The sequence below is a fragment of the Alosa sapidissima genome, chromosome 22, assembly GCF_018492685.1.
Source record: "Alosa sapidissima isolate fAloSap1 chromosome 22, fAloSap1.pri, whole genome shotgun sequence".
Taxonomy (NCBI): domain Eukaryota; kingdom Metazoa; phylum Chordata; class Actinopteri; order Clupeiformes; family Clupeidae; genus Alosa; species Alosa sapidissima.
In genome coordinates this window covers 28,382,161-28,403,866 of record NC_055978.1, presented here as the reverse complement: position 1 = coordinate 28,403,866, position 21,706 = coordinate 28,382,161, and the positions used below count along the sequence as shown (strand labels likewise).

The window sequence follows — 21,706 nt, the reverse complement described above, 5'->3', positions numbered from 1 at the left end:
CACGGCGAGCACACTTAATTAGATTTATATTGTAAACAAAGACTTACAATATGAAATTTGAATTAGCAGGTAAATGTTATCCATCAAAGTAAATAATATTTTTTGCCTTTGCAGCAGTATTGGAATTGTGGAGATTTATCAGCGCTGTAAAGCGAGGAGTCTCCCGGCCAGTTTATGGCCGACTGTAAAGCACTGGATGGCCGGCCGCCTCCTCGCGGCCCTCTGTAGGTCACCTCAATGACAGCCGGAGGATTCCGCGGCTCCCGGCACCGCCCAGTTAGGCTCAGGTGGGCAGGGAGCGATAAGAGCACCACCATGACACGCAAATCATCAGCTGTACTACTACACAACACTACACATCATATCATTACAGAGATATGGAAGAGTGAAAATGATTTTTTCCTGATATCTGCCTAGGCTCAAACACGCTCTCTCACACATACACACACACACACAAACACACATGTGCACACACACACTGAAATACACACTCCTGTGCACTCTTCCATTAACATATGACCCACTTTGACTCCCCACGGTGCGTAGGGTAGGACTACTTTTTTGGTGGTCTCTTTGTGCTTGACTGTACCATAGCTTTAGGAAAACTCGGCATTGTACTCGCCTAATCAAATTATATGTGTAAAGGCATGACTTCTAACACACAAACCTCAAGGATATGGGGCAGATTATTGGAATTCAATCAGGCATAATTAAATATTCCAACTCTCTTGACATTCAGGCTACACAGAGAGCCTACACTCCTTGAGGACCTTATTTGCATCTCAAGAATTTCCACAGTCAACACAACTTTATTAATTTCCAGCTGGTGTTGGCAAGAAACAGTTGCACTCTCAGAGGTGCTTCAGCCAAGTGTTAGTGGGAACTGCATGGACAAGGGAGATAGGGAGAGGATGAGGTTAATGACAGAGGGCGAGAGTTTAATCACAAGCAGAGGCATCTGTTCCGTCTGGGCCTCGAGTTCAAATCTATTTGGGCTGCTGGAGGGACTGGTCATCTTGTGGCTTTCTGCCTGGCCTCCGGGCTTGTCTTATGTCCCTCTGTTTTGTGTGGCCACTGACGCCAAGTCTGGTACATATTGTAAGGCGCTACATGGGCAGATAGCATGAATAGTACTCTATGCGCTCTGAATATGAGGGGATACCAGCCAGTGAGTTGCTTGTCTTTTGCGTGTCCTCCATTCTTGCAAAAATACCAGTGAAACTTACTAAAGGTTTGTGCTTAATGCGCAAGTTGCCTGTGTGTTCTGCATTTGATTGATACGCCTCCCATCAGAGAAAGACAATGTATGAGGTTCTATTATGTCCAATAACTGCCATTTTCTCTGTCCTAATTGCCATTCTCAATGAGAGCCTTTATCTTGCAGCATCAATACATTCCATATTCATGATTATTGTAATCAAATCCCAGCATGACTGTTCCCATTAAACATTCAATTTGAACCAATCAGTCATTAATTTATGTGTGTATTATGCATTTATAAATGTGATGTTTATAGCTTGTGTCTACATTTGGATGACAATCATTCGCAGAACTTCGTCAAATGCATAGTGATTGCTTCTATATAAAGCAGCAGTTCTTTTCAATATAGCATTTCACAAAATAAAAGAATATAATTTCCAACAAATAAAACTATATGCAAAGTAAGATCAATCTAGTGACCCATGTATATTGAAATTCTATTTTAGCAAGTGATATTTCTTTCACGCAATCGATTTATTCTTAAAATATCTCATAATAAAAAAGTATCTCATGTAAATGATTCTAAGACTTTCTTAATTCTTCCTTCAAGTGTCATCACTTAGAGGTCGGCACTGTGCAACAAACACAAGCACAGAAATAAATTAGGTAAAATCCATAAAGAAATGAGTCAAATGTCCACACCTTTACAATACAATAGCAAATAGCGATTTCCATTACTCCAGATACTAAAGTGGGGTATAAAGTTCAGTTCACCATGATCACTCATTTTTCACATTTTGTCCTTTTCCCTCTTTTTGATGTATATGGACAGATGGCTGAGTTCTGCAATGGGTATAAAAAGAGAACTGCTACCGGTGTGGGGAAAAGAAAGAGCAGAACAGACCAGCATTATGGAGCAAAGCTCACTGACGTTCTATGACTGGCATTTGACCACATTATTCATGTTAAATAAGGTTCTCTACAAAGGTACAACATATAAAACTGTTAAATATATAACTTTCGGTCTTTCAAAATACATTTAATGACCTTTTTTCTGGCAATCATCTGGCAATCAGAAATGACTATTGAATATTCTGTTTTTGTCGGATGATCAGTGGTTTTTCTCTTTTACAGTAACCAACCATGCTTATTGCAAATTGTTCCGGATGTTGCTACCGAAAAATGCAAGTCTGATTTTTATACACATATACATATATATGTATACTGTCTCTACAACTCCAGCTTCAAAATACAGTGTTGGGTTAAGTCCAAGAAAAATGTCAACAAAGTATTAAAGGTACTCCTTTGATTGTGTTCACTTGTCCTGTGAAATCATATAGCACAGGTCAGCCGCCCTCTGGATTTACGGTTACGTGAGGGCAGACATTTGTTGGGGAAAGGTTGCCATTGGATATTTCACTCTCTATTTGGCCCCTCTTGTCCAGAACACTTGATTCCCTCTTTGGTCAATAAAAAAAGTCAAGAGTGCCAAAGGTGTACTCCAGCAGAAGGCCAGTCACAGCACAAGCAGTTAGCCAGGTCCACAGTCTTTAGTTGGTTCATAAGCACAGGTCCACTCCAGACTGAGAGCTGTTGTCTTCTGGAGAGAGTTCAGCGTCTCAGATTATTCATAGTCCAGCAGATTCAGTTCATGGGGGACTTGCCGTTATTGGATCGGTTCTGATCACTATGCATCGTAGTCCAGCAGACCGACCACCCCAAGTGCTTTACATGAGACTGGAGTCCTCCGTGGCACTAGGGGGTGTGGCCCATTTACAAAGCATACAGACAAACAGGAAGACGGACAAGCGTGTTAAGCTGATGACAGCAGATTATCTACAGCGGGGTCGGTGTGTGTGGACAGGGGAAGCAGCGTGACAGAGTCCAGTCTGAGCTTCCCCAACTTCAGGAGCCTCGGGCACTGCCGCTGTTAAGAGACCTGCAGGGCAACCACAACACAAGTTTAGTCCCACAGAGGAAAACCCACAGCAATGTTCACTGTTCAAATTCTGTGGCAACTGTTTTGTATGCACACTGTTTGGTGGGACTTACATTTTAGCATGACAATTACTTTTGATGGTAAATGTGCTTAAGAGTTCAAACACTTTGGCATCTAAAAGGTTATCAGAGTAATAGCAATATAACTCTGAGGAGAGGGGACCTTGCCAGCTTGGAGAAATATTTGGAAACCTCCACACCATCTGGTAAATGTATGGTTCCCAGCCAACTAGATAAAGGCATTGAGCCTTCCAAGCTTGCATGCTGCTTAATTTATAAAAATGAACTCTTGACAACTGCACTGAGAGCAAATTGCCATGAAAGAAGCAGGTGTTAGATTAAACACAGGCATGTCTTCAGATAAAACAACAGGGACAGAGCAATCAAGATCTAAATGAACCTCAATTTAATAGGATAATGTCGGTGCCAGTGGATGAGTAGTGAAATGACCCAAGAGTATAGAGGCTAAAGACAGGGGCATGTCATTTCTAATACACTACGGTGGCCCTCAGGTAATTAAGACCACCACAAATGCTGTGTCTCTGTCAGAACAGGGGCCGCTATTAGCATCGTCTGTGGGAGCCACACTGCCCTCTAGCGATGCACATGTAATTACCTCTTATGCAATTTCACACAAACTAATGAAAAAATGACAATGCTTAGTAAGGTGGTCTTGATTTGATCTCCAGGGAGCGTGGACGCAAGTGAATTAAAGCAGACCCAAGGCAGAAAGTGCCGCTTGTGCATCCTCTGTCTTTAGTGCAGTAATGTGCACGCTTTAGCCCCGAGGAGCGCCACTCCCACTAATCTCTCCACTAATGAAAGACGGGCGACTGAAGCCACCGAACCATGCATGGGTGAAATGTTTACACATGCAAACAAAAATCATTGTGAGAAACGGCTGGGATTAAATGGAAGAATCGGTCGTGGCCCTGATCAGGCATATTTCTGACACTTACTGAGGGATCTACCTGTACAACTACAGAGAGACAGCAGTGACAGTCTGCCATGTTGAAAAATTTAATGAGGTTCATATTTATTTTAGTTCCAAATTATTAAAACTGTCTCGTCACAGAACCCTGGATCAATATTTATTGACTTTTTCAGAGGAATTTTCCTTGAACCCAAAAATACAACTTACTAAAACATGTCTCTCCCTTCTCTCATTCACGCTTTCTCTCTTGTTCCCCCTGTTTCTGTTCTCTCCTTCACGCTTTCTCTCTTGTTCCCCCTGTTTCTGTTTTCTTCGCTGCTCTCTCTCTCTCTCTCTCTGTCTCTCTGTCTCTTCTCTGTTTGCAAGGTGAGATTACGGCACTATTGCAGACAGGGAGCTGAGAATCCTGACACTTAAACTGGAGCCAAAACGGAGACTGTTATTTACAGCACATATGGAGGGGTGCACCTGGGTGTTCTGGATGGTACACAACGGCCTCTGGGCATTTGGCCCTGAGCTGACATTTACACGCAGTCAACTCGCATGACTCTGCATCCGAAAATGTCAGCGCAACGGATGGAAAGGATTTACAAATGCAGGACTGGAACTACTCACATATGCACACAAGATGTGTAGTGTACAATTATCATGAGCAGTTCATAAATGCTAATGGGAACCATTTAATGGAGTGCTTTTGACCAGCACTCACTATAATGTGAGTGATTTGGTGGGATACTATACTGTTAAACAGGATGTATTAAGGATGTATTAATGTGGAAATGTCAGAGAAATTACCATTCAATTTAATTTTAAATTACAATTCATTTAGTCATGGGTCCAATAATACAATTCAGTTTAAAATTACAATTCATTTAGTCATGGGAATAACGCATGCTATGGGCATACAACAGTACAATAATGATTTAATGAATTACTTGCTATTTTTGGACCTGATGAGCGGTGTGTGTACCTCATGTAGTTGTTAAGGCCCATCATGGTTTGCAGTTTGTTGCTTTTGTAAAAGTCAGTTGTTGAGCAGTGGCTGAGAATGGCTGTCTGTCAGGTTCAGCCATGTGATCCGCCATATTTTGAGAGAGGAGGTGAGATTTGAGTGGGACTCCCATCACGTCATAGAGCCTGAAATCACAGGGGTGGGGGGCAATTGGCAGGTTTATGGTCATGGTTGAACTGTGAAATGAATCAACACTGACCCTGGCTGTAAAGGAGCATGGAGCCTGGCCACTTACTGAGCAGGACCATGTACCAGTAACAGGTGAAGGGTGTACCAGTGAAATATTATGACGGAGATAAAGGATTTTAAACATTGATATGGTACGTCTTCTTTAGGGGGGCCTCTTTCTGTCTCCGTTTTATGAAAGATGGAACAACTCAAAGCCAAATCCAATAAAGCCTTGCTTGGCAACAACAAAACATTTAAGTAATGGCTTCCTTTGTCAAATGACAATAGCTATTTGGTCATTGAAGGATGCAAATTTTAAAACACAAATTTACATATGGTCAACGATGGTCATACATTTAATTATACATCCACTTTTCAAATCGGGTAAAATGCTCTTTGTGTGATTATTGCTGCACTCTTGAAGGTGCTCAAAATGGAGGAGCAGGAAATGACTGCTGACTTGGCTTGTCCAGATGAGAATTGGCAGTGCAAGCTAATGGTTTGCAGCGGCTGAGTCTGTTTGCATGGAGAAGCAGCTGTCCTCTCTGTGGTGATTCTGTTTAAAACCCTCCACTGGATGGGTCCTACAGTGCCAAGCAGGCCCAGTGGGATCAATTACCGAGGCTGTATACCGGTACCAACACTGCCGGGTTGCCCATCATCTGCGGCTTCCCTCGCAATCGGAGTGGGCATTTACGCGACCCCAATCGAAATAGCCCTTTTATGGACTGTTGGACAAGCACTCTCTTACTCACTTTCACATTTGCACACAGATACATAAACACGACCAAAGAAAAACAAACATATCCAAATGTGTCACACTTATTGATTGGTGATCTCAGAATCACACAAGAGAATCTGTGAATCTGACAATCTGTTGCTATCTCTAGTGAAAATGCTAGACGCTGTGTTTTGGTGGTGTAAATTAGATGGGCTTTTAAAAAACAGTCTCACTTGAGACTTTGAAGTGTGGAAGCGGCGCTGATGAACAGACTCCCCTTGCATGTCTGCTGTGAAATAGCCCTGATTACAGTAATCAGGCTCATTTTGATCAGTGCACACCACCAGCTCAGGTCTCCTTTCACTAGTTAAATATCCCAATCATTGTGGAGGTAATAGAATGGCTGATTAAGTGTCTACTTGCATTAGTTGTAATCACTGCATTAGCTAGAACAGGGCTGTATACAGCGATGGCAGATACTCCAGACACTCTCCAGACTCTGAGAGCTTGTGGAGAAGAGCTCAGAATACCTGTGCCAGCTTTACTTTACATGCCAAGGGCTGACAGGAGACACGTCAGCTCTGAGAGATGCTGTTAAAAATGGCTCTAGACTTAGATGCTGTGAGCAGTGTTGCTTTGAGATGACAGCCAATACACAAAGAATGCTTACAAGAGGTGCTAAGGGTTGCAATTATTTAAGTCCTGAAAAGAAGGCATTCTTTGGGAAGGATGAGAAACCTCTCTACTAGCCTTGAAATCTCTCAAGACGAGCAATGTCTAAGATAGATAGTGATCATGTGAAATCATATTTTCTACGGATTATGTGTACTACTCAGGAAAACAGAGACGCTTCGGACCACTTTGTGGTGTGGTGTAAATGTATCTGGCTAGCACTGCCAAGCTGTATTTTCCAAAAAGGTTAAATGTTTTACATATGACTACTAAATGGCATTCATGCTAATGTTGAGAGGAGCTCCTCCCTGTTCTGTGTCAAGGTGTTTTGCGTGGCTCTGCCTATTAAACAGACTCTGATTTCTTCAGATAACTCTGAGATTAGAGTGTTCCATCAACATTCATTCCTGCACAGGCTGCTCTCACAGAGATAAATAGCTTGTATAGTTCCTCCTTTTCCTCCATTAAAATAGAGGTGGCTACTATAACACAGACACATTTGTTACAGCAGGGGGTTTAAAAATGGGTAACAAGCAAAGTGAAATATAAGAGATAATGGTTAAGAATGCAAATATGCACTGCAAATATGCACTGTAAAAACAATGTACCTGGGGAATGGTTGTTTAATAATAATGTCATGCAGAGAAAGCAATAAGCTTTCAAAAAAAAGCTTTGAAGAAGAAACGCAAAAGTAATTTAGAGTTTCTGCACAGTCTCTGATTGTATAAAATGTGATATATTGTGACGTTCAGCAAAACGCATGCAGCACAAATCCAGTTCAATTCTTCTCCATTCTCAGGTGTGTCTCTCCAGTGTTTGACTCCTGCTTTAGAATAAGGCTAATATTTGGCAGCGCGCGCGTGTACTGCAAGTAAGGTCAGACAGTGATGGATGGGAGCTCTGTGAATGACACACTCTCATATACAGCCAAGCCAGTCATTGACAGTGCTCTTGATTCATACACGTTTGCGTGCAGAACATCCTTCTTCACTAACGGCCCAGCACTTCTGTGCATCCAGCATGAATACAAATGAGCTGGGGTTTATTTGCGCTGGGGAGGGGAGGGGAGGGGAGAGCCAGGGCAGCACACCACACAACGCTTTAACAGACAAGTAGGACTCCACATGCTGAAATCCTGTCCGATTGTCCGGCAGAATGTCAGGACCAGACATCACACAGACACACGACACGAAAGAAACACAGAAGAAAAAGGAAAAAGAAGAGACAGAGAAAATGGAGGGAGAGACAGAGACTGAGCTGAGGAGAGAGAGAGAGAAGAGAAATGGAGGGAGAGACAGAGACTGAGCTGAGGAGAGAGAGAGAGAGAAGAGAAATGGAGGGAGAGACAGAGACTGAGCTGAGGAGAGAGAGAGAGAAGAGAAAGTCTGGGCGATGTGCTCTAGACTTTTCTAAGGCAATCCCTCCCTGGTATGATGGATCATACATCAGTCTCCGGGCTGACAGTTCCTAAGCCATCTGACTGGGCCACTGACCACACAGCTGAAATATGGAACAAGTATGAATACTTGTCAGCTCACGGGCAACGTCAAGCAGGCTGATAAACATCAGGTCAGCTTCAGCCGCAATGAAATTGCAGCTCCTCTTTTTCTACCTCAAATGTGTCATAAATAACAGATTAATGTATTTAGCCTCCACGATTTGAGATATGGATCTCAACACACTGATACAAATCATTCTCAATTTAATAAAGATGTGATGTACACTAGGTGCATTTCTGAGACATCTAAAAACACAGATTAACGATTGTGTGATTCATTTACAATATTTCCCACTGCAGTGATCATAACACTAAAAGCAATTGCATCAATATCATCTTTTCCATTTTTGACTGGTCATGACAAACAAGTTACAGAAGGCAAATGACTATAATGGCCCAATGTACAGTAGGCTTGTCTCTACCATTTAATTATTTATAGCAAATGATTAATGTGTCTGGGGGAATCAGTGCTATCTTATGGCTGAAATGTCTGTTGTTTGAAGAATTATAAATTATGGAATTATAAATGCAATGTGGACTTTTTCTTGATGTTTTTTTGACACTTTTGATTATTTTCAAAAATAACAGATAAGTTTGTTGGAGTTCACAGGGTGACATTTGTAGACGAATGAGAACATCGCATGACGAATGACTCTTAATGAATGTGCTGTAATTACTGATGGCTGTGTGGCTGCCAGCACTGGGCCTGTGGGTTGCTGTACGTGCGCTGGGACAGAGAGCGGCTCCACAGACATACCTGCCGTGATCACCCATCTGCTCCAATCATTAGCGTTAAGGACCTGCTTAATTCAACCTAATTGCCAGTGATAAAAAGATAAACAACTCTTGCAGTGTTATTCAAAAAAATGGAGATGAGGAGGGAATGGTTTTCTTCTTTTTGTGTGTGTGTGTGTGAGGCTTTCTGTTCTTCTGGGGGATCTTGGGGTAGGCTAGGGCATGCTAATGACTTCCTCTAAGTGCTGAGAAATGCAAAGGATACTCTGGAAGTCCTAGTCGGACTGTTAGGTGGAGGTGCCATTGTGCACTGTCTAATGAGGGTGTCAGCAAGACTCACCGTGGTGGTTTTGACTCTGCCGCCTGGTTGTGTACAAGTCCAGCCTGATTTATTTACTAGCAGGTCGCAGCCTTCGTCCTCCAGACAGGGAATCATCTCACACCATTGTTTGGTCCTGACAATACGGGCTATGGGAGGGAAGGGAAGAACCAATTAATTACACGGGATACGATACGGTGCATTAAAACAAACAAGCCACATAGCCAATATAAGCAGGCTTAATTGACAGGTGGTTGACTTGACTCATGTGGTTCAGCTTTTCGTGGCTCTGGAGCAGCGTGGAGGAGCCCACACCTGTGGTGCGGGCACTAACAGGGCATTTTGCCAGCGTAAAGCATGACCTTGCCCAGCAGCTCACTTGTGTGTGTGTGTGGAAGGGGGAGGGCATCACACAATAGAGAGCGTGCAGGGGAGAGTCCCTCAGATATGAGCAAAGAAACATGGCTGCTTCATAATAAATGCATGCGCCTGAATTTCATCTATTACTATGTTTTTCATTGACATACACAATGGGATTGATTTGATGACATGCCTTGGAATCACATCGAAAAGACTTGAATGTTCAACACTGTGGTATAGTTAATTATAAATGTTATTGTAAGCACTCCCAGTGCCCCCTGACTGTCATAATGTCAAAATACGGAAATAGCACGAACACATCTATAGCTGCATGGCACTTATGAAGCTGGATATCTACTTATTAAAGTGAGGAGGGACTGACTCAGTTTATTTCTATATGCCCCAGATATTTGCAGCTGATTAAGGTGCAAAGTAAAGCAGGACATGAGCTATAAATGCAATGTTGGAGAATCACACAGCACTTGTTTTTGTATCACTACAACTGGACAAAAATGACAACATGAAACACACTATATAGACAAAAGTGTTGGGACACCTATACACCCACAGCAACTTCAACATCCCATTCTAAAACCATATGCATTATATGGAATTGGTCCCCCCTTTGCAACCACATCTGCTTCCACTCATCTGGGAAGGCTTTCCACAAGACTTTTTGAGCATTCATGCAGAATTGATGAAGTCAGTCACTGATGTTGGACAAGAATACTTGGATCTCAATATCTGCTCTTGTTCATCCCAAAGGTGTTCGGTGGTCTAGAACCCTGTTCTCTGCAAACCAGTCAACTTTTTACTATAGGAAAACCACTTAAACTGGTCTTTATGGACCTTGCTCTATACGCTATGTATAGTATCTTTGTACGGATCAAAATATAGTGTTACAGTCTCTCCCTAATCAAGTCTATTTGGAGACTGTTTGAGGTAGGGCTGATCATACACAAATGTCTATTTATAAAAGTAGGTCATTTTAACACACCTGCATTTGCATATCATGACACCAAAACTGGCCCTTGGAGAATGTCAGAGGGAAGGAGTGAGAGAGAGAGAGAAAGAGAGAGAGGGAGCGGGAGGAGTGTCTATGAGTTTCTCGGTTATTTGTCTTGTATTTTACTTCATTAGCTTAAACTTTATACAACATACACACATTTTATATGGATAAATACAGCTACATAACTAATGAATACAGTAATTGTGTACTATTTTTGCCTTATGTTATATTTGACTGTCTTGGCGGCCATAAACATGAAACATGAATGCCCCTTCATGAAAAAAAAAAACACTTATCTTAACTATCTTCTAATAATTTCCATGCTAATATAACTATATCTAATTGGATTCCATTTATAATTTTATATACATAACTGGATAATTATGGTTTTATTGGGACACTAAGCGTGTTTTCATAGCTGATAATTTCACATCTTAAGATGTATCTAATCATCTTACTCATCACCATAATTTACCATGGTCTGGGGAAAGTTATTCAAGCCACTTCAATGGAATAATTACTGAATGGATCTAAGCGATACATAGAAACCCACCCAAACATGTAGAGTCATGTCTCACAGAGGTTAATTGCAGATTTTTACCCCCAGTTCTTCTTCTTTAACGCTGTTTGTAAAAATATGCCTCTTGATGTCATTCAGATTTCAGTTTTGTTGTCTTTTGTGGGCGGCATGGCTGTGCAATCAGACACTAAGCTAATTAGGACACCGGGCTGGATTTACATTTGGCAAGTTGCAAGTGTGTGAAAATTCAAACGCTTCAAGGAGACAAGAAAGGCACAATCACTCCTAATTGCGAATCTAATGGAGGAATTTAAAGGACCAGTAATCAAGGCAGCGGAGCGGCTTGAGGCCCATTGGTGTTATGCTCGGTGCTGCTGTTCACACAATGACCACACAAGAGCACTCAATTATCCCGGCCTGAGCGTGCTCTACATTCACAGGCTCACAAGCAGCCGACAGATAAATCAATTCAATACAAAAAGCCGAGGCCCAGTTCATGATGGATATGTGTCAGGAGAAAAAGTAATTGAGCTCAGCCCAGAGAGAGAGAGAGAGAGAGAGAGAGAGAGAGAGAGAGAGAGAGAGAGAGAGAGAGAGAGAGAGAGAGAGAGAGAGAGAGAGAGAGAGAGAGAGAGAGAGAGAGAGAGAGAGAGAGAGAGAGAGAGAGAGAGAGAGAGAGAGAGCAAGGCCTATCCAGATATGGCAGTCTGTGTGTGGATGGAGAGACAAGACAGACAAAGCAAGATCATTCAGGAGAATGAGGAAACAAGCTAGCTTGGACCTCTGTTGCAAAACGTAACTATTGATATCGTCCTTGACATTTTCATCACAGGTGTTCCTCTAGTTCACAGAAGCTCTCTAATATCCTTAGCTGAATAACAGCTTGCCAGAGACGATAGATGATAAAGCCGCAGTGTGAGATCTATTTAATAAGGTAATACGTCCTCCTGGACTGTTTTGTGTCTGGCAATTTGATTGTGATAGCCTGTTAGCCCCAATTATTAATCCAATTGACCATAAAACAGGATGAGGGGACCTGCATTGCTCTCCGAGGACAGGAGTGAATTTAAAACCCACATTTCAGACATCTTATCTGATGCCGTATATCAATGACATACAAGTTCTTCCAGTTAATTTAGACTTTTGGGCAGGACTTCCAGCTAATTTCTTCACTGTGGCAATGCCCAACACGCCAAAATGGAGGGGCTGCACGTGTTATGAAATAAAAACAACCTGAATCTAATCTGCCTCTGGGAAGGCATCAGTGCACAGTTCATCTTGCAGTGATAAGAGGGGGGAATAACATCATTACACCCTCAGTGGGACACTATCTCAGTGAAATGGTATATCACACTCATGTCAACAGCCAGGGACCCCGGGTAATAAATCCTGCCTAATGCTGGCGTCGAGCAGGGCCTAGTAGGAGGCAAGAGCCACAGCTCCTTTGTTGAGGCTAAGATGTGATCTGATGATTATATCAAATAAATCTGAGCTAGAACAGCCACCATCAGCACTCACTACTGGGCCTCAGCATTGCTGATACCGGGCTATAGTACGCCTATTGTGCTGTCGCTGTTTGAACAAGCATTTTGTTTAGTTCTTTAGATTTTAATCTCAGACCCCTCACAGGTTCCACTCTCTTAATGCTCTCTGCACTGCTGCAGTAATCAAACCCTGCGAGTACAAAAACATGCCGCAGCAGCTTTAAGTGCTTTTAATATTACAGCTCACTCACGGTGGCAGGAGGAACTAATGCCTTCTCTCGGACCTTGAATCAAGCCATCAGGCCTGCGGAGAGATAAAGCATCAGCATCACTGTGGCAAAGGTAATTCCAGGCTATCGTGCTATCATGCGGTATCATCGCAGCGGTCCTGGCATCAGTGACCATGCGGTGGTTTAGCAGACCACGCAGCCAGCCCAGGCCTGGTGGCTGGAGTCCCTCTCCTGGGACTCTCTGGCCTCGTGCCCACCCACAGCTCGGCGGCATTAACATTCACAGCAGAGCCCCCGTGCAGTAATGACAGCTCAAAGACCCTTTTAAGCAAATTTGGTGTGTCTTAATTCCACACAGGCATTTGAGAACACGGCGGCCCATTGTCGGCTGCCATTCTCTCCCGGGTTACGCGGCCCCTGCAGCAGGAGAACGCCCCCGCGTTGTCGGGTGGGACATGCACCCCCCCACCCCAAGAAAATGCTCTCCAGGAGAGCTCGTCGGGAGCCTTTTAAAGCGATATGGTCAAACAAAAGAGCTTCAAAGGATCCAAAAGAAGGCCATAAAGGCAAAGTAATTTGCTTTCATCGCTAAAATACCCTTTCATGTTTCTTTAAAGCACATACAGCATCCAGCCTAATTAAGTGTGCTCCTGTGCGATCGGCCTGCGACGGAGGCAAGACACTTGGCAGGTTCAGGGTGTCGAATCTTGAATGTGCGATGCGAACAAAAATAAAAATCCGTCTGTGTAATTAGCCACCAGCATTCCCTGCTCCTTACAGTCCACTGCATGATTTTCATGAGATTATTCCGCCCGTTTGGTGGCTTTGATGAATGTCTGGTCTGAAACCTGTCAGCCGCTTAAAAGCCTGAGGTTCTGCAGAAGCTGGATTGTGTCACAAATGGTTTTTGCACTCGTGTAATTTCTGGCTCTGCACATTCAGAAATGACACACTAATGCTCTGCAACTTCATCTGAGCTTAGTAAGTCTTAGGAAATTGGTGCAATGGTCTATTTGATAGAAATAGCTCCAGTACTTTTGCCTTGTCTCTACTACTTTTCCCTCAAATGACTTAGACAAAGCTTTCAAACTGGGAAATGACAGGGTCCATTTGTAACAGATGTCATCTTAATTAATGACAATTTTTAGCTTTTTAATGTATTTACAACAATTTTGTAAATGCCAATTGGGTGACTAATTAGTAGGGCATTTGGACTGCCACTGATCGCTGTGCCCATTTCCCTGTTAGCGATTCCTCGGGCCATCAGGCACACAAGGGCCCGCGGTGCAGAGATGGAATCCTGAGTGATATCGCCGACTCACAGATGTGCTCTGACATTTCCCCCCACAGCCTGGAGACGCTGTAAGCCAGCGGAGGAAATGTCAACCAGAACAGGAGCCTCCTCGACGGAGAGCGTCTCATAAACGCAGTCTGTCAGAGAGGCCCAGTGCATCTGTACCGGACGACAGAGCCCCCAGCTACTGTACCTGTGTCAGCAGCCGCATCCGGAAAAAAGGAGGAAAAAAAAAAAAATCTCTCACCGCACAGTCCCAGGATCAGACGCACCAAAAAATACAGAATACCTGGTCTACTCAGTTCACTTTGAGGACTGGAACCTGTGAAAGTGACACTGACCTTAATGAGAGGCGTGCACAGTATGCATACTCCACACTTCATAATCTAGCCGACAGATGTGTGGCATTGCTGGCATGGTTTTCGTGTTAATGAGGAAAACACACTGCTCTGCCACACACTTGGTCCCCTAGGATATAGCACACCCATCTGACATCTTTCAAACCCGAGAAGCCAATTTATCTCCATTGACCTCTACCACTTCTCTAATTCATTATACAATGCAGACTTTTTCCTTCATAGATTGCAAAAATGTTACTACATCAGAAACTCATCTTGTAGTGTAATAAAAAGGCAGGGAAGGCAGTCATTAGATTTTACTAACCAAATATAGAAACTAGATCAAAGAAATGAGCAAACGATCTCCTTAGGGGTAGATCCTCTGTTGCTCACACAATACTTCACTAAGCCTCAGGAGTTCTGGCTTACTGGAGAGAAGAAAAGTCCTATTTGTGGAAAATAAGATCTCAAACAATATTTCAAGTAACATTTAGGATTGGTGCGAGAGAAAAATTACAGTTGGCCTCCATGTGATTGTGATCACTCACGAGACTTACCACTGCAGTAGAGACAGATATTATAAATTAATGAAAGAAATAATAAAGAAGATATAAAGCAAAACATATTTGCATGCCCATAACAGATTAATATTTCATAAAAGTACAATCTATTGATTCAACAATTTCTTAGTAGCACAATATTATTTCTTATTTCCTTTCAATATTTTCCCTTCTGCTTTTGCTACAGCTTCTCCTTGCCTGCAATAATCCATTGTAGCACTTAGCGCTGAGATTCCTGGGATTGCCTGGCCGCACTGCGCATTTTAAAGGTAAATGGTTAAATGACTTGAGCTAGGGCGATGAATTGTTAAGGTCTCCATTAAGCGTGAGCAATATCCAGGTCCCAGCTGTGGAGCGCTTCAGAAGATAGAGAGGGCCGCTACCGGTCTCCTGAGCCCCAGTGGTCTTGACCCAGTTAAGGCGGGCTCTGACGGATGACCGACGCAGAGACCAGCAGACAGGCTTTATTGAGACAATAAATGAGAGGGGCCGCTGCCTGCAGTGGGGGAGCATTATTTATGTATTTAGAGTAATGCTTTGCTAAGCTTTTGTGCTCCTGCCGCTGATGTTGTCTGATCTTCCCCTCAAAACCTGCTGTTGCTGCAGCAGCTCCAATGCCTTCTGCTTTCAGCGCAGCCTCTGTGCATTTCATTATTTATTACAGTTTTAGACCTGCTTCTTCCATAATTTGGCTTATGTCTTTCCTGCTAGATACTTTCCAAACTTTGCAACTCGTGCTTTGTAAAGCCCTGGATTTCCATGACAACCTCCTTCTATAGGCTTCTCTGCTTTACTGAGGCCCAGGAGCAGTCTGACACACAACAATGGCTTGATTAATATATCTGTGATGAGACATCATCACAGGCCACCATAAAATGCTAATCACAGTAATTGGATATGCCCACCAAACAATAATGACATTTTGCAATTATCTTTGGTGCTTAAGAACTCTTAGCACTATGGTGTTCAGCAACCCCACTAATGTGCACTGGATGCCCAAGTGCCTTAGAGTTCCAACTTGACATTTAGGGGAATCAGCTTGAATCAATAGCTAAGGTTAGTGCAACAATGCCCCAAGGTTTGCTCATGCTAAGTGTCTCAAGTCTGGCAGCAACCAAACCATTTGTCAGCTTGATCTCTTGACCGCCTCCGATTCATATCGATCCACGCTGATGCTTTGAGGTATGTAGGAACTGTGTTTTTTTTTTTTTTCTCAGACCGATCTCAGTAAGCAGAAAATAATCACTATGGGGGAGATTAACCACAACCTATCAGTTACAAAGACCAGACAATAAATATGACCTGTGAGGTGACAGGTTGACAGGCTCCAGTTTGGGTTCCAGTTGAATGTTATCTGTCTTTCTCCATGCACTAGCATGAACTTCAGAAGTGCCAATAATACATCATGGACTCTTTACATGTACATAGCGTAGGCCATACGGTTTTACTATTGGTGGCCTATCACAGCTGAACACCTCTGGGATATACCATTATGAGGTCCATCATGCTCTGGGATATACCATAATGAGGTCCATCATGCACTGTGAGGGCAGAGTTGCAGTGAATGGTGCACAACTAATCAATAGCTCATTTGTCATTTGAGTCTAAGGATACAAGTTTTTTCGGCCATCCACTTTTTGTAAACCGAATGAACCAATCAATCGCTACCCTACAGAGACGCATGAAGGCTATAGAAGGAGGTGATACTAGACTCTCTCTCTCTCTCTCTGTCTCTCTCTCTCTCTCTCTCTCTCCCTCACACTCTCTCTCCACTTTCTCATTCTTTTGTCTGCAAACTCGAATTAACTTTCCCAGTCTCAAGCGGTGGCTTTTAGAATCCACAGAGGGAGAGGGGGAGCGCTGCTGCTGCTGCTGCTGCTGCTGCTGTTCTGCTCTGATGGCACGTTGTGTTTAAGTGGAGAGCAGAATGTTCTTGTCAGCCCGCCGCTGACTGGGACTGGCAGGTGTATTATTCCTCCCGCCACATTGTCCCTGGACAAATTCAAAGGCAACTCAACGACTCGGCAAGCGCCGCTCACCGAGCCAAATACCTGCCTGTTTATTTTTACTTTCCATCGTTTTCCCTCTTTGTCTGTTTTTTTTTTTCGTTTCTCGTCTCCTGTTTTACCTCTTTTTCTTTCTCTGTGTCTTTACTCCTCTCGTTTTTCTTGTGCTTTCTCACAAGCGAACAGATCTCTCTTCTAAGCATTACCTTCATGCAGTTTTAAACCCACAGAAGTCACAGTCAACAGAGACACACCAGACGACTGCCCTAAGTTTTAAAAAGGAAGACAAAAACACACACAAGGCTTTGGAAACTACTTTCACCCCCCAAATAGTTTTTTTTTTGGTGCAGCCAATGAAGCATTATCATGGAATGGTTTCCAGTAGGTCTGTAGTTATTTGTCCATTTGCAACCGGCATGAAAATGGAGATCATGTCTGTTCTGGGAGGGAGAAGGACCAATCAGACCTGCTTACTGTCAAGAGTTTTCCCCATTCTAAAAGCCCCTGCCAAGAGTGATGGACGACACTAATTTAGGGAGGGAGGAATCAGGACATAGCTTTTCTAAAATCTCAACAACGCCAGGCTTGAGCCCTGTCTCACCCAATCAGCAAAGCTCCTCATGTCGTTGCCCTAGCAACAGATCCACACTTCCTCTGACAGTATATCTGAGAGTAGGCTATAGCAGGAGCTGGTGAATGTGCCAGGGATATGCAACACTGGCACAATAAAGCAATTTCTATTCATTCATTAGCCTGGATTAAAAAAAAGCCCTACCACAAATATGTGACTGGAATTATGCTAACAGTAAGTCCCTGGTGGAAAAGCTCCCTCAGGCCCCATGTTCCCTCTCATAGCGAGTTTGTTCTGCTTTGTGAGGCGACTAGCTTCCCACAGGTATTAGCTTTCCTTTGCTCAGCGGGCTTTGCGCCCCCCCCCCCCCCCCCCTCCCCCATCTCGCTCTGTGGATGCATTATCCATTCAAAAGCTGTGATGACATAGCAGTTCATCCGAGATGGATGAGCCTTCACCCATCACAAATGCCAGATGTTTACATCCTATTGTTTTCAGACCTGCAGGCCTGACTGTGGCATCTCTAACAAATCCTTTTAGTGCATGCTAACCTGCTGGCTGCATTTGTGTGAGCTGTGAAATCCTACATGGGAAAGAAATCGACCAAAGCAGCCCTCTCAGAAATGATACTATATCACAAACTGACATACATTTATGAGCAAAGTACATTCAAATGTTGCAGCAGAACATAAAAGACAGAAAAAAAATCTATAGGAGACACAAACGACCTTCCCTTCTAATGCACCAACACATTACCTTGGCTTTCCACAAACATGCTGATCATCAATAGGCTCTGTACACCATGCACATGAGATCATTAATATTAATGAGGGGCATAATTCTTCCAGATGACTGGGGCTGTTCATGGCCCCCTCACAGCTGGACCTCGGCACTGCCGTGTGTCACAAGCAACGCTGTTTCAAACGTGCCATGTCTCTGGTGCTCTGGCATTTTACTGCTATGTTTATTTTTAGGTAGGGCATTTTTTGGGAGGAGGAGAGACAAAGCTATTGAACCAGGGCTAATTACGCAGCGCTCAGTGATTCTGTGCAGTTTGCTCCGATGTGACATTGCATTGCAGCAAAAGCGTGAGTCACAATTTCTGGCAGATGCGACATTTTTCTGTCTGTTAAAAAAAAAGCATATTTACAGAGGAGGAGAAAAAAATCTTACACAGGAAATATTCCCCTCCATCATACTTGATGGTCTTTTGGGCCTCATCGACCACCATCGCAGCGATGCCACCGACGACTTCAAGGCACCTAACCCTAACCTTAATCATAACCCTAACCATAAACATAACCCTTGACTAACACTAGCGCCTTCCAGGCAGTGCTGCCTTGATATTGACGGTGGGGCCCCAAAAGACCATAGATCCTCCATCACAGTGCCCGTCACTCTACTCATTGTCATCTATTTTTATTTGCTGAACTCTGAAGACGTTCTCCAGGGTGACTAAGTGCACCGCAAGTCCAATTTACACAGCGACCCACTTTGACGTCTGGATCACAGTTTGATATTTCCAGGTTAAGTGGCTCACGCAAGCAAACCCACAGAGGACGTGAACCCGTGACCGAAAGTTTAGGAGAGGCGAGGATGGGCCACTAATAGGTCACTGCGCATCCACCCCCCACCTCTCCCCCTCCTCCTGACCATCCTGACCGTTAGTGGCTGGGCAGACTGTCCTCCTGGTTGCACCTCCTGCACATTCTTATCTCACACCACGGCAACGGGTTGACAGCCGACACTGAGTGAACACACTATTACCTCCCAGCACAGCGCAGTGAGTTTGTTATCATAATGGCTCCACTTTGAAGCTCTATAACCTAATGAAAGAAACCTGCATCTGCAACCAATATTAATCCCCAAGTGATTTATGCCTCTTCCTTGCTGAAGGAGACATCATTTGTATTCATTTACCTTGCTTTTTTTCATGGATTTATTTTTCTTTCATATGCTTGTCACTACAGCTCTTTTATTATTTCTGCCAAGCAATACACCATAACACCCTCTTACAGAGATTGCTCTGCATGATAACAAAGGATGTGCACTTTCGTCGGTCAAAAAAAAAAAAGGTCCATTGGACCAGATGTGTGAAGGGTGGGATAATGATGTATGTGGTCCTGGCGCACAGGGGGGGACCCAATACGGGCGGTGCTTTTATTACTGCCGTACTGCACAATTCCAAGGACAAAGCCAGCACTGGCTTCCACTTTTCCGCAGGAGAGAGAGAGAACAATTAGATGAGAGTGGAAATACAACTGCAGTTGTACTCGTGCCTTCTCTCTCTCTCTCTCTCTCTCTCTCTCTCTCTCTCCCCCCCCTCTCTCTCTCTCTCTCTCTATCTCTCTCTCTCTCTCTGTCTCTCTCTCTCTTTCTCTCTCATATCCCCTCCTCACACACACAGTCACACACGTTCTGCTCTCAGACGTCAGAGAGAACCTCTCTAGATTCATTTGAGAAGTCGTCTCGTATTCCATTCAGGAGCTGGTGTGGGGAACCCTTCCTCCTCCTTCCTCCCTCTATCTCCAAAGGGCCGCTCCCCGCTCCCCGCTCCCCCGCTCCCCGCTCCCCCGCTCCCCGTTCCCTGCTCCCCGCTCCCCGTTCCCCGTTCTGAGCTCCCCGCTCCCCGTTCTGAGCTCCCCCGCTCCCCGTTCCCTGCTCCCCGCTCCCCGTTCTGCGCTGCTGTTTTCAATTCACTGAACACAGCTACACTGAACAGCTATGGCAATAACAGGTGGAGGAAGAGTACAAGGCTACCAACGCATGAATTATTAAATTACTCATGTTCAGTAGAAATTGTTAACCCACCCAATAAAGATAAATGACAAAAGACGGGGGAGAAAAAACAACTCACCCAAACAAAAGAAGTCTGTTTGGAAATGTAGCGCTCAATAGAAGTGGAGCATGGCAGATAGTGAAGAGCACTTCCACACAGGTGAAGAGCACTTCCACACAGGAAAAAAAGACGACAGTGACTACCTAATTATGCATTTTATTAATTTCAGTCACAATAGAGTGCCCTGGCATTATACTTCTGCCTCATGTAAATGCAGCTGTTCCCTTACTGTTTTAATGAGGCAAATAAAAAATAATCACAGTGGTGTTCTTTTATATGCCACCCAGCCAAATTATGATTTTCAGGCATCACACAAAACAACACGTTGTAACCAAGGGAAAGGAAGGAGGCAAATTCCCTTTACGGCTCTACATCACAGCTGCGTTTAAATGCATAACGAACATGGGAGAGAGAGAGAGGGAGAGATGAGAGGGAGAGAGAGAGGGAGAGAGAGGGAGAGAGAGGGAGAGAGGGAGAGAGAGAGAGAGGGAGAGAGAGAGGGAGAGAGAGAGGGGAGAGAGAGAGGGAGAAAGAGAGAGAGAGGGAGAGAGAAGAGAGAGAGGAGGGAGAGAGAGGGAGAGAAAGCGGGGGGGGGGGGGGGGTTGACGACTCATTTCTTTCCCCCTTATCAGGTTCTCACACGCCACCGCTCTCCCCAGACTCCCTGGCTACAGCGTACACCTACAGAGGCCGCCTCGACCCTTCCCACATTCTCTTTCTCCGCACATCTTCGTCAGGCCTGCTTGCAGGACAATCCTGACAAACGCCTTTGCCTTTATACCATGTTGCTAGTCCATCACATGACATCCTCTTCAGGGAACGGCCAGGGGCCAGCCGCTGTTTCGCCTTACACTGACCAATACAGTCAGCAGAGCTTAAATTCCCACACTAACAGCAAAGGAACTAAAATTAATTATGCACATCAACACATTTTAGGGTGTCATCACAGCACACCTTAAACATGTCATCCAATCCTGCAGTGGTATCTACCTGTATCCATTTCCAGCTAATGGCAGGTATTCAACATCTGATGGAGGAGCAGTGTGCAATCGCGTTCTGTAAAAGGCACAAAGAGCAGCAATCAAACACCAATGGAGTACTGATTGCCCCTCTTGCCCGGTGTTTCCATTAGAAACTGTGCTTTTCTACAAATAACACGGGTTAAAGTTAGAATCAAGAGGGCCGGCGCACTGCTAGTGACATGCTGGAGAGATGACGAGGGGAGCTTTTGAAAGTCC

The 21,706-nt window shown here is 44.0% G+C and overlaps 1 protein-coding gene across 2 annotated transcripts in view; it reads right to left on the bottom strand.

Annotated features, from left to right (window-relative positions):
- Window positions 1-817: 817 nt before the first annotated feature.
- The window catches only part of tafa5a (TAFA chemokine like family member 5a), a 68,681-nt gene continuing 47,792 nt past the window's right edge, over window positions 818-21,706 (bottom strand). For both annotated transcript variants that reach the window (XM_042079502.1, XM_042079503.1), the window contains exons 3-5: window positions 9,279-9,406; window positions 5,103-5,269; window positions 818-3,139 (exon numbers count right to left, since the gene is read on the bottom strand). In XM_042079502.1, the coding sequence (XP_041935436.1) occupies window positions 5,261-5,269; window positions 9,279-9,406 (137 nt within the window). In that variant the 3' untranslated portion in view covers window positions 818-3,139; window positions 5,103-5,260. The remainder of the gene's footprint in view (window positions 3,140-5,102; window positions 5,270-9,278; window positions 9,407-21,706) is intronic.